This window comes from Pholis gunnellus, assembly GCF_910591455.1.
Source record: "Pholis gunnellus genome assembly, chromosome: 21".
Lineage (NCBI taxonomy): Eukaryota > Metazoa > Chordata > Actinopteri > Perciformes > Pholidae > Pholis > Pholis gunnellus.
Window position 1 is genome coordinate 14,169,743 of NC_136548.1, and position 17,162 is coordinate 14,186,904.

Sequence of the window (17,162 nt, forward strand, 5' to 3'; positions counted from 1 at the left end):
AAAGACTGAATGGAGAGCAGCCGTTGAACATTTTAGAGAAGACACAAGCGAGAGGCCAAGCCAAAAGAAGATTCCCAGAGCGGGCTTAAAGGACGGAGGGAGCTGCTGCCTGACCCCCCTCCCTCTCTGGAGCTGTAGGAGCCTCGACTTATAAAGAGCCCTAAGATAGCAGGGCGCACCTGAGACACACAGAAAGGGTTCTTCAACGTGACCCAACAGTTGTCACCATGAGCTGTAGGCTAGAGGGAACACCCCAGCTCTAGCCTCTGTCTCCTCCAGTGTGTGTGTGTGAGTGTGAGAGCGAGTGTGTGCATGACTGTGATGGCGGTGTGCGTTTGGGTGGCAGCCCCCCTGCTCTTCCTGGGGCTGTGCCTGTGCAGCGTGGGGAGCCAGGCCCAAGGGGAGGTCCTGGAGTTTGGTGGCGTGTCCAGCCAGTGGGGGCGGTTCCCAGTGTGGAACGCCTGCTGCGAGAGCGTGCTGAGCTTCAGCCTGCGGACTCACAGCCAAGAGGGCCTCTTGCTCTACCTGGACGACGAGGGCTTCTGCGACTTCCTGGAGCTGCTGCTTCTCCACGGCCACCTCCGCCTGCGCTTCTCTATCTTCTGCGCCGAGCCGGCAGAGCTGCAGTCCGGCGTGGCGGTCAGCGACGGCCACTGGCACGCAGTGCGTGTCAAGCGGGACTGGAGGAACACCTCGTTGGAGGTCGACGGGCGACTGGAGGGATGGGCGGAAGTGAAGAGCAAGAGGAGAGACATGACAGTGTTCAGCCACACCTACATGGGCGGGGTGACGCCAGAGCTCCACTCCTCGCCGCTGCGCCTCACATCCCCTTCGGTTAGGGAACACCCCGCCTTCCGTGGCTGGATCACGGGGGGTGAGCGTCAACGGCTCACTGGCGACACTGGAGAGCTCGGAGGGTGTCACAGTAACATCTGGCTGTGGGCCGGATCACCAGTGCCAGAACGGAGGGGTGTGCAGCGTGGTCAACAACCAGGCCGTCTGCGACTGCGCCGACACCGGGTACCAAGGCAACGACTGCAGCGAAGGTAAGGCCCAGAACCATGCTGACCCATCATACGCATCTCATCCTTTACATACGCACACATATATAATATGCACAGATACTTTTGGGGATCCATAACTCCAAACACCTGCAGCGAACGTAACAACATCTATTTTTCATTCACACCTTCACAGTTGCCTTGAATTGGTGCGTATGGAGCAGTAGCGTTCCCAAACAGTGCAAGACATGCATACTGATTATCTTTGATATAGATTTTTCTTCATGGCTGCAAATGACTCCCAATTTAGTATGTACCTCCACAACGCAGGAAGCTAAGCACAGGAAGTGCAGTCAGTTTGGTGAAGCTGGAGAGCTTGAGAGATTTAAGACAAATTCCAGAAACTCACTGGAAACCGTTCCCCGGCTGGCAGCTTTAAAGCCCTAATGGGCTCAGTTGGCGTGTTTGGCAAAACACAATAACCATATAGATCCAGTATGGATGTGGTTGTTGGCTCGTGTTGAGAGACATTAATTGGAACTAGGCTAAGGGGCTTGAAATCAGTGGTTGTTACATGGCAGACACCTGGCTGCCTGTGTTAATGGATTTGCATTGATTCTAAAAGGCCTTCAAAGGGTACAATACATAGGGTGTTGAAATGCAGTGTTTACAGTCGATCTCCTGCCATTCATTTGAACAGCTCGCGGCCCCTTAAGATGCTCAGTTTTGTGTATGAGTGAGCGTGTGTATGTCAAATGTAAAGTGTGTGTTCTTATGCAATACAACCGCAGAAAGAGTCTCCTGTCTGTACTTTATAAATATGATGAACTGTGACAATAAACAGCCTGATATAAGAATCAAACTTTTATGAGGTGGAGGCAACAGAAAAATGGAAAGGTTGATGATTTAAAATCTTCAAGAACAAGCCTCCCCTTAATAGTGTCAAACAAGCCTCTGGTCAATACAAGTGCCAATACACAGGCCGCTGTAATGACGGCCATTACAAAAGCAAAGCAGCTGCTTAATGAACTCAGTTACCTTGCTACGGCTGCTACCGCAAATGCGTTCAGTTGTGTGTGTGTCATCAGATTTGCTTCGGTTCATTCAAGAACAAATCTGCATTCTTAATCAATAGCGCTCTCAACTCCTGTGTGTTGTTTTTTTATTATTTTTTTGGGGGGGGGGGGGGTTTCAATGCCAAAGATACCTTCCAGCTTCACTGATCGATATTTTAATGACACGAATGCATCATAAATGGCAGAGTGGCCTTGCCATGCCACCGTTTGTCACCGACCTGACCTCACACCCCACCCGGCATCACACCTCCCTTTAGCCCCCACCACCATATCACACTACAGCATTTAGTGGCCAGTGGGAGTCTCTAGGTTGCCATGGAGACAGGACTGATAGGGAGAGACCTCATGCTAGAAGTGTGTTTTCTCCGTCCTTTGCTCTTCCAACCTCCCCCCCCCACCCTACTCCTCAGCTCATTGCTGCCTTCACCGGACTCAGCACACAGATCTACTGTAGGCCTATCTACGTGTTTGCGGTGATGAGTGTGTGTGTGTGTGTGTGTGTGTGTGTGTGTGTGTGTGTGTGTGTGTGTGTGTGTGTGTGTGTGTGTGTGTGTGTGTGTGTGTGTGTGTATATGTGTTCGTGTGTATAGGCATCCTATAGAGGCGATAACGTGACCACACTGGTCTTAATTTTCCAAGCAGGTGGGAGAGGTAGCTGGTGCATTACGCTCAGAAGTGCTGAAATGAGTTGTCGATTAACAGATAAATAATTAATGCTTTAAGTAGACCTTCAATCATTCGTCAATTAATCAATAAGTTCCTTGAGAGAAAGTTATAATTGATAATTCTTCGAGCAAAAATGCCAAGTATTTGTTCGTTCCAGCTTCTCAGATGTGAGTATTTGATTCCTTTCCACATCGTATACGATAGTAAAGTGAATTTATTTGAGTTTTGGACTGGTGGTTGAGTAAAACAAGCTTTCTGAAGAAGTCATTTTGGACTTTTGAAAATCATAAATAAATAATTGTTCACTATTTTATGGCCAAAACGATTAATCGGGTAAATATTGGGCAGATGGTGAAAATAATAATTATTTGAAGCCTTACAATTAAGTTACTTGGAAAGGACAAATGCCAAAGATTCCGGCTGTTTAAGCTTCTCAAATGTGAGGATTTGCTTCTTTTCTTTGTTTTGTATCATTGTATATTAAGCAACTTTGAGTTTTTTACTGATCAGGAAAACAAAGCAATTTGAAGACTGGGAAATAGCGAGTGACATTTTTCACTATTTTTAGGGCATTTTATAGACAAAACAGTCAATTGATGAATCTAAATCATTGACAGATGTATTGATGATTCAAACAGTTTGTTTGCAGCGCTGGTGCTCGCTTCTGCACGTGGTGTGTGTGTCTATCCATTGGTGAGGCGACTATATGATCAGCTCTCTGCAGGAACTCAGTGCTGCGCTGAGAATTACGTGTGATCCAAGCCGGTCTAATCCAGTCTGCTGTTTTTCACTGCTGGTTAGGGCACATTGGGAGCCACAGGCGGCACTGACACACACACACACACACACACACACACACACATGTATACCTGCACAAACACATGCAACACAAACATGCAAACACATGGAGAAACACGTTCACACAGTGTTCAGGCTCCACCACCATTAGTCACATCGCAGTGTAGCTCTACAGGCTAAATGAGAGGTGGAGACATTTTACATGAAGGCTCTCACTAGACACAATACAGTACCTGCTTTGGACAGGCACTTTGTCGCTCATCGAGAGGCTGCTTCTACCTTTTAAGGAGCTGTTTTATATTCCTAGATCGACTCACATTTCAATTGAGAGTGATGCCAAGTGATGCTGAGTAGAACAAGTGCTGAAATATGTTTTTTTCATCTTGGCAATAGTGGCCGGTGTTAGTAATAGTAGTCTCATAAAATGGTTCCAGTTAGGAGGTCTGCTCGAACGGAGGTACATGGGGTGAGCAGCACTTTATTTGGTTGTGAAATCGTAAAGCTTTACCAGAATAAATTCTGTTTATATTCTGCAATTGGCTTCTCAGATTTCAGGTTTCGGTCGACATTGCAGCAGGGTCTAGGAGATAGATGATGGTGGAGATTGAGAGTAGCTTAATGGCTGGTTTCAAAAGGTTACTTTTGTGTCTTTCCATCTCTTACTCACTGGTAACGGTAATTCATGGACATTAACCCAGGAAAGGGATTCAAGGGAAGGAGCTATTCCAGTCAACCAGCAGCTTTTCAGACAGAAATGAACAGCAGTAAATGGGGCCAGTTAACAAAAGCTAAAAGACTATTTCCGATGCCTGGTTCTTATCTCAGATCTCTCTCGAATCACGGACCTCTTTCTCTGAAATAATTCAGAGATGCAGAGAGGTCTGACGGGCGAATCGAGCAGATGATGCATTCTTTGTGGACGGTTTAAATAATTTGGAGTGCTGTGTTCTTTCTGACAAATTGCCGACTCAGTGGGATATTTCTGACCACAGGATCAGCGGGCTGAGCTAATATCCATGCATCAATATCACTACCAGTGAGCAACTCACGCCAACTTTAAGTATGTCGTAATAAATCTCTCCTCAGGTGCACCAAGGCGCCCCGGAGAAGAGACTTCAAAGGTTGAATCTGAGAGAAATTAAGTGGATGGCAAAGGGAGTAGGGAGTAAAAGCTCAGAAGAAAATAAATACTATGTTTACACTAACTTGTGTTGTGATTGAACAAAGTATATACTGTGGAACCATAGCTGCCTCTTTAGAAATAAGGAGCATTTATGACCACATGAGTCCTGTGTAGTTGGTTTGGAAGAGTCACGCTGAGTTGGTATTAAGGTTTACCTCTTATATGGTACCTTGAAAGTATTGTGTGATTCTGAACCCAGCAACCCCATTGAAACTGCACAATAAAGCTGTGAGATGAAATTATAACCCTCTGAATATTTGAAAAAGAAATCTCTTATGAATCTTTAATACAGAATGAGTGTGCTCTGCTGGAGGAAAAATGGATCCTTAGCACCGCGTTTGAAGCCAGAAATGAGTATTTTGACTGTGGAAGTCTTAGTTTCCGTTCACATTTACAATTACACGATATCTTCAAGGCTCCCTAATGATCAACTGTTATTCACACTCACACTTTTGCAGATTTGTGACAAGCTTAGAAACATCTGCAAAAGTAATATAATACCGTTATATACTGTAAGCATTTCCTTTCTTCTCTGAAAGACAGTATATTACATCTTTCATACCAGCGTGAGGAAAAGGGTTTTGTTCCAAAGCACAAAGAATTTGTCAGTTTTGGAGAAGAGTACTTCAAGATGTAGTGAGGAGAGTCTGGGCAGGGCTATGCATACATGTAATTACTGTCTAAGCCATTCTGCCCTCCAGTGAAGGCAGAGGGAACCGGGCTTGTTAGGCCTGGTCTGGCTTGTATTGTCCTTGAGGGTAAATTGCTGTTAGCGTGCTAATGGCTCCACCTGTTTCAGCCATGCTACTAGCACAAGGGCAGAGGCAAGGAAACACTCAGAAGAGCACACCGCTCGGAATACACACACTTACACACACACACATGCACACACTCACATGCAAACAAACACACACACACACACACACACACACACACACTGTCCCAGTATTGAACCATGCATGTCCCTCATCTTCCTGCACTGCTAATTCATCCCTACATATTTTATATTTTCCTGCTAATTCACGTCATATTTACTGCCGTATTCAATGTTAGTGTATGTGTGTCTGACTCTGTATGTGTGAAAGACACAGAGAGTGAGGGAGAGGTTGTGAGACTGAATGTGTCAGTGTGCGTGCGTGTGTGCGTGCGTGTGTGTGTGTTGCATGCTGTCTGTCGGGGGGCTCTGGGCAGAGGAAGCGGCTGAAAGGTAAGTTCCGGGGTAAACGGCTCTTGAATCCAAACATACAGGTAGGAAAGTATATTTTCGACCCCCACACCTCCTCCACCCTCTGTATCTACAAGTGTGGGTGGGTGTGTGCGTGTGCCCTTATGTAAGTGTACACATATGGAGTCATACAGAGAGATTGTGCATTTATTTAAATGCAGCTGTGTGCGTAAACAAATATATATATATATATATAAATATATATAAATAGACAAACCTCAGTTTTGGCTACCAGTGAGCATGGTACCCATTGTGACGTTTGCATGTATGTTACCACGGTAACCCTGGACGGGTGTGCATGTACAGTAAGTAGCCATGGTAACCCAAAGGGCTTAGCATGCATGTTAATGAATGTCTGTCTCTCTCTCTCCTCGCCCGGCCGCGACACCTTTCCAGAGCACAGCTACACTCCAGGTAGGTTGCACTTCTGTCTATCTGTCTGTCTATCGGTCTATCTGTCTGTCTCTCTCTCACTTCCGTCTATGGCCGTCTATATTTAACTTTCCCTTCCTGCTCTTTATTCAAACATCTTTGCTTCTCTATTTGATTCAGGCTTTTTTTACGAGTCTCTTAAATACACATTTATTTTGCTCTATCGTCATCTTTATATCACATAATCTCTCTCCGCTATCTCTCGATTTCTATCTTTTTCACGTCTCGTCCTTTACATCCTTCTTCCTCCTGGCCTTCGTGTTCTCGTTACGTCGTCTATTTTGGAGATACGGCTCAAGGTAGACAGCTTAACTGTATGTTGGTCTGTGTGGGTATGTAGGGGATGGTTGCTGACATCTGGTAAGTTCCACATCCCATGTGCAATCATCTGGAGTGGCTCTATAGCCTCAAGGTTACAAAGACACACTGTAGGCCCACACAAACACTGTCCTGGCTGTGTGCAGACGTCTGTGTGCGTACCTGTTTGTGCGTAGGATCGCAGCCTAGGATGAGTAAGCAAGTTTTTTTAGACATTTTGAATAATTTAGAGGACTCGTACACACACATGCACACACACACTTTTACGCAGAAGACTCTACCCTTCACCAGCATGTCATTGACTAACTCTTGTATCACAAAACACATAAATACACACACACACATGCACGCACGCACACTTCACACCCCATGATCCTTTGCTGTGCTGACTGTGCTCTTGTCTTCCTTTAAGGTCTGGCACACCTGATGATTGGCGACCAAGGTATGGCCTCCTCTTACCTCACTTCCTGTTGTCTTCTGCTATACCATCACCCCCTACCTCCTCACCCCCCACACTCACAACTCCCTGTATCCCTCCCCCACTCCATCACCACCTGGCGCGGGAGGAAGTTGTCTCTCTAGGCACTGAACTAAGGTCAGTTTTTTTTTTTTTTCGGTAATTGAGATTTCTTGAAAACTGTCCCATTTGGTCTCATCAAGAACTTCAGTTTTAATTTAAACTGAAATGGATGACTTAGTCATTTGCAGCGGAGCAATTACATAATGATAAATTAAATATGGCCTTAAAGATCATTTTTGGTTCGATTTTTGAAGAGAGTGATGATGAGCCTGAGAGCAACTTCTGCTGGGACATATACTTTATTCATGGCTGCTGATGAGGGAGGGGTTAATGGGAGGGTTTAGGCGGCTGCGGCTTGGCGGTGCTTGGCTGGGTTACACTCGGCAGGGCTCCAGGTCATGGAAATGGAGCAAAGGGCCGACTGACCGACTGACTCCGTGGATGGTTTGAATTGGTCTTTACTCTCTCACCTCATTTCATTTTCTCTCATCTGTATGTAAGCGTTTTATTGAGAGGATGGGAGCGTTCGGTGTGTGCGTGCATGATGCATACATACGTGTGCATGTGCGCTTTTACATCATGGTTTGAATCAATGACTGTGGCAGTTTTCACACGAACACTCCCACATTCATCCATGGCTTTTTTTATCGGCTTCCAGCATGTCTTGCTCTGCTGTCGCTGGTCCTCACATGGGCTCCTGTTCATACATTGGCGAGCATGTGTGATTCTGAACAGAAGTTCCTGTGTATGAAGGCAATGCTGGTATACCTCAACCCCCAAGTTGTCCATTGTTTTTGATAACAGCCCCCAAAACAAGTGCCCATGTTTGAAAATTGTTCAATAATCAACAAAACTTACTCTTCTTGCCCTCTTTCTCCCCTTTTCCTTCTTTGTTCCTGCCTTTCTCACTGTTTGGGACACCAACCTCTGTGAATTTAGGAAACCTCAGAGGTACCCCGTCCCCTCCCTGATTTCTTTTTTTTTTTTTTAAATGTATATGACTAATGGGCTGTTCTGGGTGGTTTAGAAGCTGAATGTATTGACAGGCTCTCGTATGTATGGTAATGCAGACCTTTAGAGCCGTTCGGCTTCAAGTTCTCATTTTCCGGTTTCCATTAAATTGGAATGTTTCATTTTGGGTAAGGTAAGCTGATGTTGATGCATGCGTGTGCGAGCGTGCTCATACTGAAGCGTGCGTGCGTATGTGCGAATGAATCGGCGCTCCGGGCCTACGGTGCTTTTCAAAATCTGAAGGTAGGTGTTGCTGGATCGGTCGGCTCTGCATGACGCTGATGAATACACTGATTGACCCACATAAAGACAGGCCTGACCGTGGCAGGCTGATCTGCCTCTATTGTGCTCTTTGATTGGATGAGAGAGGACATGATGGCGGCTGTCTCCCATTGTGACAGGGCCGCCATGTAGTCGCTGAAATGTGCTATTTAATGAAATGTTCGTCCAAGCTGGAGGATAGAAATATCATGAATAGAGCACAAATGATGTCCGCATCCACCTATCACACTGAGACATCTCTATTCTGACAAGTATATTTCTATGTGGGCATTTTTGTTATGTTTTGATCGCTTAATAAGCTCCTATAGTGCTGTAGTTTCTGCCTAAAATGTCTGGCATGAATCATCCAGGTGGCAGTGAAAATTTAATTGCTTCATCTGGCTTATGCTCAGCATTTTAAATCACCTACTTACCGACCGACATGTATTAACATATGTTTCCAGCATTATTACACAATGTATTCAGCGTATGTGTGTATAGTGGACGCCCTCACTGATACGGATGTTTGGATTGTGATAGACTGAATCTAAAACTGTGGCTGATTTTTATTTAATTTCTTTTTAAACGTTTGAAGTCTCTTTCAAGAACTGTACACATGGAGAGGCTGTATGTGTGTTTGTGCCAGTGTGTGTTTTCGCTCTGCATACTGAAGAGCAAAGGCTGTCAAATGGTGCAGACGGAGCCTAGCTTAGGTTAGCTCAGCGTAAAGAGGCTTTTTGAGGAGCCCGCAAAGCTAAAATGAGTTTCTTTGAGGGGGAGGATCGGGTGTGGGGAGGGGTGCCTTAGAAATATATATAGCATGTGTGTGTGTGTGTGTGTGTGTGTGTGTGTGTGTGTGTGTGCTGAAGAAATTGAGAAAAAGAGACTGTGTCTGTGAGAGAAGAGCTAAAGGAATGAATGATAGAGCGAGTAGAGAGGGAAAGAGGAAGCGAGGGGGAGATAAAGTGAGTCGTCTTCTCTCCTGTGATGTGGAGCAACTGCCTGTATCTGCAAAGGGACAGCGGTGCTCCCGTCTGCCCTCCCAGCCCAGTCATTCTGCAAAGGGACATCAGTCCTGATGGGAAGCCCTGGACCTTTCCCCTCCTTCATAAAACACAGCTATCGTTCTCCCCGGAAACGATACCCACAGATCACTAATCACTTTGAGTGGGTGAAAATGCACGAATTGTGGAGGGAAGAAAGAAAAGAGGGAGCCAAATTGGATTTTCATAAGTATCGAGCAGCCAAAGGAAGAGGGGGAAATGGATTTTTTTTTCTTTTTTTGAAAAGTATTGAGCAGCAATAATCTGGATGGAAAATGTGCTTAAAGCCAAGTAGCAGATTTTGCCCTTTCTCTTCTCTCTGTCTGGCCAAGAATAGAGCGTTAAGGGTCCTGGGTGAATGAGCGATTGTAGGTTCTGAATAGGATTGTGGAGCGGCTCTTTGACGTAATTGGCAGCAGTGCTCATTTCTGATATTTATATAATTATTTTAAGCTGTGAGGCGGGTTGTTCGGTTAGTAACAACTGTTTGTCTGAATGTCCAAGTGGTCTCGATATCAATCCAGCGATCTGTGCACAGCATAGACAAGTGGTCAGCCTCGCTTGAAGTGACCTTTACACACGCACTTACGTGAACGGGCGGACACTCACACACACACACACACACACGATAACCTTTAGAGAGTGCCCGTTGAGTAGGTGAGTGAGCGTGTGTTCAGTGTAAATATGCATGAGTAAGGCTGCCTGCACATATTCTTCACGGTCAGTGGATGAAGGCAGGGCAGAGAACGAGGTGTGTGTGTGTGTGTGTGTGTGTGTGTGTGTGTGTGTGTGTGTGTGTGTGTGTGTGTGAGTGCATGAGTGTATGTTCAGGGGAGGTGGATTGTGAGTCATCACTTGTGACTCATAAAGCGTCGGCAATCAAAGCAGCTCATTTTAACACATTGTCTGATGGCAAAAACACACTCTCACACTTCGCTACACACACATGTTCAGTGTCACACTTTCTTGAAACTGCGTATTTTTCATTGTCCCTCCACCTCGCTCTCGTTCTCTTCCGGACATCCACATGTGCGTGCTTGTCTCACAATAACACACACACACACACACACTTACACACACGCAGAGGACGGGCGTCGTGCTGACTCCACCATATGTGGGGTTGGGAGTGGTAGCAGACGCCAAGACAAGAGGAACCAGTCAGTACCAGCAAAGTACAGCATGTCTCCTACCTCTTACTCATCATGATCTAACAGTCCTAATAATAAATCACACCAGGAGTGATTCTTTTTGGATAATGTTCAGGCACTGAAACTAAATTAGAAAAGAGATTTGTGTAATTAAAATTATTATAAATACTAAGAATTTCTCAATTTATCTCTCAGGTCTTGTTTTCAGGTTGTAGTGCTCGAATAGGTTGTGGATTATTATGAAAATTAATTAACAACAATTTCGATGAATGATGAAAAAGAGTCGCTTCTTCTGCAAAACATTCACTGATGCCATATTCTCAGTTGTGAAGTTGTCGCGCTTTTTACATTTTTATATAATTTATTAGAGTTCTTTTCATAATCGACTAATCTGCTCATTATTTTCCTAGTCAATCAACTCATTGTTTTGTTTATTAAATGACAGAAATTAGAGAGATTATAATCTTGTTTGTCTGACAAACAGTCAAAACCCCCAAAATATTCAATGGACTATCATGAGTGACAAAGAAAAGCATCAAGTCCTGGTGTATATATTATTTACTCGATAATGAAATTAGTTGCTGATCCCTTTCTGTTGATTGTCTAATTGATTGATTAACTAATCATTGAAGCTAAAGAAATGAATATGTTGGTCTATTGTTGGTAAAATGTCCTCTGGGGCTCTGGCAACCTCCGATATTTTTTACTATATTCAGACATTTTATAGACGAAACGATTAACCAGAAAATAAATGAACAGATTAATTAAGTACTCTACTGCTCGTAACTAATAGTTACTTGCAGACCAAGCAGAAAGCAATGAAGGAAGTTGCCTTATGTGTGTGCCTGTAGGTGTAGCGAAGCAACTGTGAATCACATCATTTGATCAAGTTAATCTAGTTAAGTTATATAAATGTTACCTTTTTAAAATCACCAGAAATATTTTCTTCGCATTTGCCAGTAGTCTCCAAGTTAAATCATCTTGAAGTAAATTCTGTAATATACTGTATGGTTTTTCAATAAAAGATATACGTCAGACACATTGTAGTGTAGCTGTGACGCTTACATAATTTAGCCATACGTACAAGTGAGCAGCACTCGACTCGAGGTGAGAGAGAGCCTCTTGGTGTTAAGAGGCAAGTGTCTGGTGATTGGCTGCCTGCCCGACCGACTGGCATGAATTTGGCTCCTGATGGCCTCCTCTTGAGCTGTGAATAATAAAAAAAATAAACTGTTAAAACTAAGTTGTGCCCCCTCTGGCCATCAGCCGTGCTAAAGCAATTGCAACAAAGTTTTTACTGCAAAATGCACAATTTTTCTGGATGTACTCTTTGCGCTAATGGGACTAAATCTAAATCTACTCTCCACTACTAACGCCCTTTACAGTTCTGATCTACAACACTCATTAATGCTTAACACCCATGCAAGCTCTTGTAATGAAAGCCGCAGCTCCACATACAGAGCTCTACCCCCACATTATCGGGGAGATGCACAGTTACAGAACTCACCATGGGAAATGTGAAGCAATCCCAATAGTAAATGTATACATTTACTTGGTAATAGTATGCAATTACCATCCTGTTAGCAAGTAAGCATTAACATATTCGCACATTCACCGCAACGCTAATAGGAAACACACAAAGCGTATGCACCCTGTAATCGCCCTAAAAATAAAGACATCAAACGGATGAAGGGAAAAAAGATAGAGCGGAGGCTGGCTGCAAGTGTGTAAGGAGGGGTGCGGGAGGAGGGGTGGGGTAAAGGAGTGTAGAAAAGCGATGGTGAGGAAAGATAGGATGCGCGTCTCACAAAGTAGGAAAGGAGAGGTGGAAAGAGAAGGTCGGAGACGCAGAGGGAGACAGGAAAGGAGATAAGACTGCAGCGTTTCTCAGCAGGGGTGCAGCATCTCTCCTTGGGCTCCCCGACTTGACACAGTCTCGCATCAGCCAGGATGGTATTCATGAGTGATGCAGATACCACACGCTCACACACACACACACACACACACACACACACACACACACACACACACACACACACACACACACACACACACACACACTCCCTTTTTAGAAAGAAAGAGAAAGAAACAGGCAAGCCGGTGCTCCAATTGTCTCCTACCTGTTCTAGCACTTTCCATTATGTCTGCGCGGGTGCCGAGAGTAGTGGCCCAATTGGCGATTCACTCCAGTACCCCATCTGGCATTTGAAGTTCATTTCTTTGCTGTTTGCCAAAACAAGAACAAACACATGAACAACAATACCACACACTCTCACTTGACGGGCGTTGCACACCCACAAACATTCATTTACTTGTGGTGCTTGTCTGGAAATAACTACGGAAACTGAAATGGCCACAGCGTTCATTAATTAAAAACCCGATACATTACCTTCATGAAAAGAGGTCTTTATGCACTTGTTATTTGTTAACAACCTGCTGTAAGGGGTTTTATTAGGTGTATGTGTGTGTGTGTGTGGATTTACATGCATGCAAATCTGGGCATGGTTATTTGTTTATTTGGGTTTATTTAACTGCTTGTATGCACAAACGCTTATTTTCTCAGTGTGTGTTTGTCAGCACTCTATAGTCTTCTTTGTGCGTACGTGCCATAATGTATGTACATGTGCCTGTGTGGGTGTGTGTGTGTGTGTGTGTGTGTTTTTGTGCGTGTCTAACACGGATGAAACTGACTCTGATCTTATCCGGCTTAAGACAAATACACTGTTCTGCCTGCAGACATTGTCATGGAAACAAGATGGTTTCCCTGGGTACCAGAGAGAAGGCCGAATTCAAGCTACAGACGGAGAGGGAGATGAGCAGAGATAAAAGAAACAGAGAAAAGGAAGAGATATAAAAGATGGAACATAATGGCAGGAAGTGGGCTGTTCATTGTTTTCCCTTTAAATGAAATTTAAAGGGAAAACAATGTCAGATCATATTGAGTTATGTTCCATTTGTGTCTGAAATAAATTCACTTAGAAAAGACCAGATCCGCTCAAAAACAATTTTTCAGCTTTAATATGTTTCCCTATTTACCAAGCAACGAATATATTTGGGTTTCGAAGACAAAACATCACAGTGGACTCTTGGAAACTGTGACACGCATTGTTCACAATTACATGAAGATTATATTTTTGTTGAAGCAGAAAAGGAACTACCTTGATAATCCAATAAAAGTGAGGACACAATTAATCAATTAACCAAGAAAACAATGAATACATTCAAACATTATGAAAACAATTGCGAAGGCTGTGTTTTTAAATGTCTTATGTTGGAAATGAATGCCTTCGATTTAACAACAACAACAAAACAAGGAACGAGCGCTCAACGTTGCAGACGGACGATCTGTCACTGGTGTCCTGACAGTAATATCCTCCTCTACAGTATTGCTCCCTTGGCTGTGATGTGATAGCCCAATCGGTTTCAACGCCAGATGCTGTATATCACCGAATAGAGATGGAAACGGCAGTCGTAGCCTTTCGTGAACTTGGCTTGTGTGGATTTTCACACTTTAACTTAATGTGGAGACTATGCATATGTTAGCATGCATTTGCATACATTTCTCTCACTGGTCATCTATCTGTATACTGTATGAGTGCATAGTTAATCCACCTGTCTGTTAATAAGGAGAGATGCCTTCATGCAGGATGTTTGAGTTTATGCTGTGTATGTGTGTGTGTGTGTGTGTGTGTGTGTGTGTGTGTGTGTGTGTGTGTGTGTGTGTGTGTGTGTGGACAGTCTGAGAGGAGCTGATAGCAGAACTGCATGGTGGGCTAAAAACGAGGTGCAGGGGAATTGCAGTGCGCTATCTCCAGAATGACAGGGCTGCCATGATTGAGGCTTGCTACACTAGGATTTAGATACACCAGCATTTTTCTCTCTTTCGTTCTCTCTAGCCATCCATCCCTCGCTCGCTGCCACTCCCTTTCCTTGTCTCTCTTTCTACCCCTCTACCTCTTTCTCTTCCATTTTGTGTCACCCATCTCAATGAGTTTTTCCGTCTCCCCCTTTTTATTTTATATCCCTTCCTGTTTCAAAGTGCCCCTTCTGCATCTTTCCCTTTTTCTCTACCCTGCATCTTTTCAATCCTGCTCCCTCTATCAGGTGCTGTATAATGTAGGCTCCCCTGATGTGCTCCCAGCCTCCATCCGCCATTTTGATTCAGTACAGCTGTCCATGATAATGTACTGTTCACTCAATCACTCTTTCTCTCTCTCTCTCTCTCTCTCTCTCTCTCTCTCTCGCCCTCCTTCTCCATCTCTTTTCCTCTCTCTCTCTCCCTGAAACACACATGCACGAACACATTTGCGTTTGCTGAGCCCCTGTAACACAGGGTTGCCATGGAAATGACAAATTAGTGTGTGAAATGTTGAGGAGGAAACCCATGAGAAGAGACAAAGCCATACGAGACACACACACACACACACACACACACACACACACACACACACACACACTCAAACTTGCCTTATGCACACAGAGCAATCTAAGTGTGTTTGATAGTCGGAGGGGCGGTACGGTTCCAGCTGGTCCCAGTAGCAGCAACCATCAGATCAGTTATTCACTCTCTCCCTCCTGCCTCTCCACATGCTGCTTTATTCATCAGAGTAGTAGTAATCATAGCCTTCAGATGTGAATGCCAATCCTCCTTCAATCTTTACATTCTTGCCTGTTCTCACTGTAGGCTCAATATAGTTACTCATTTATTTCTTCTCCCTCCTTTCCTTTCCTTTCCTTTTCTTTCCTTTCCTCCTGCTCTCCTTTCCTTCTTTTCCGTCATTTAGTAACTTAATTTAATCAGATTGTCTCAGTGAGCTCAAGATCTGTTTTTCAAGGGAGAGCTGAGAAAAACAAAAACGTGTTTTGGCCAGATGAGGCTGCAACTAGAGAACTTCATCAGTACCACTTAAACTGTGTCCGTTCATCGTTTTTCTCAATTGCTCGAAATTGCTAAAAAAAGAATCAGAACCACAAATTACATCAGATTTATTGTTTTGTCGTTCTAACCGTCCAAAATATTACCATTTTTAATTGAGGATGACATATTTATAACAGAAAAAAGCAGCAAATCCTCATATTTCAGAAGCTTGAGCTGACAAATACCGGGTGTTTTTGCTTTATAAAAGACAGGAAATTGATTCTTACAGGTGTTGTCAATCAATCTTCTGTTAAATTAACAACTAATCAGTCCTATGGTCAGACCTTACATACAACCTCACACCCAGCATTATTTTAGAAGCTGTTACTATAAAGTCAGACAACCAACAATCAGAAGACAACAATAAATAATCAAGAAACAACAACACAAGTCATAAAAAACAAAAGATTATAAAGCATTAAAATATCCACAGGAGAAGAAAGAACCTAGCTTGAGAGAATCCTTTTTCCTTTACTTAACCGCGTAATGTCATTAAGATCAAGGTCTTGTTTGAACTGAGAACAACGGCAAACATTTACAGTCAGATTTAACTTACAACCACGCAGTCGTCCCACGAGAAACCATTAGTCAAACGAGTAAGAGGACCATGACAAGGTCCATATGAATTAGCTTGAGAGTTTTCCATTATTTTCCTCCGCTTTTCTCTCTTCCCTTCCTCTGTATTCCTTCATCGCCCTGCTCGCCCGCTTTGATCGACAGTGCTCTCCACAGGATGAAGTGTGACATGCGGTGTGTATGTCAGTGTCTGTCTCACTGTTTACTCTGAGCTAATACTGACTCACTCCATTAATCTGAGCTACAACAGATCCACTCCAACCTGCCCACCTGAGAGTGTGCGTGTTTCTGCGTGTGTGTGTGTGTGTGTGTGTGTGTATCAAGGTGTGTCCGCACACTGAACACATGCATGCACGACACATGTTCTCCGTGGCGTTTGTGACACCCAATAAGCATTTCGGTGCCTGATGCGTGTGTGTACGCCCGTTGTTGTTGTTGCGGGCCAGAGCTTCCAGATCGATGCAGATGCTTTATGTGCTCCTGTCTGGTCTAATGACACGTCTGTAAATTAGCAACAGAATGGCGGAGCAGCACACTGAAACCTAATGGCACCTCTGTAAATTACCGCTAGAATGCTGCTGGACGGCTGCGTGTGTTCTCATTGTGAACAACTTGGCTCACTCCGCCACCTCATCTACATTTGTCTACGTGTCTGCTTGTGTGTGTGTCAGTCTGATTGTGTTAGCGTTTGTGGCTGTTCTTTCTGCGTGTGTGTGTGTGTGTGTGTGTGTTTTTGTGTGTCCCCCTCTTTCTCCTCGCTCTCGTTCCTCTCAGTAAAGACTAGCCCGAGGCCCTGTTGGTAATAGCTTTTCTGACAGCAATACACCAATATTTACAGAGACCAGCACCCACCCACACCCCTGCCGCACATTTCACGCACACATAAAAAAGCCTATATTTTTCCGCACACACTCACATGCTTGCACACACTCCTTTTTCTTTTTTCCGAGGAATGCGCTCACACACACACATACACACACACACAT

The 17,162-nt window shown here is 44.2% G+C and overlaps 1 protein-coding gene across 1 annotated transcript in view; it reads left to right on the forward strand.

Annotated features, from left to right (window-relative positions):
* Window positions 1–312: 312 nt before the first annotated feature.
* nrxn1a (neurexin 1a) overlaps window positions 313–17,162 on the forward strand; it is a gene marked incomplete at both ends in the record, with an annotated part of 49,652 nt that continues 32,802 nt past the window's right edge. The window contains 4 exon segments of the mRNA XM_079182577.1: window positions 313–870; window positions 872–1,046; window positions 6,346–6,363; window positions 7,112–7,141. Of these exon segments, the coding sequence (XP_079038703.1) occupies window positions 313–870; window positions 872–1,046; window positions 6,346–6,363; window positions 7,112–7,141 (781 nt within the window).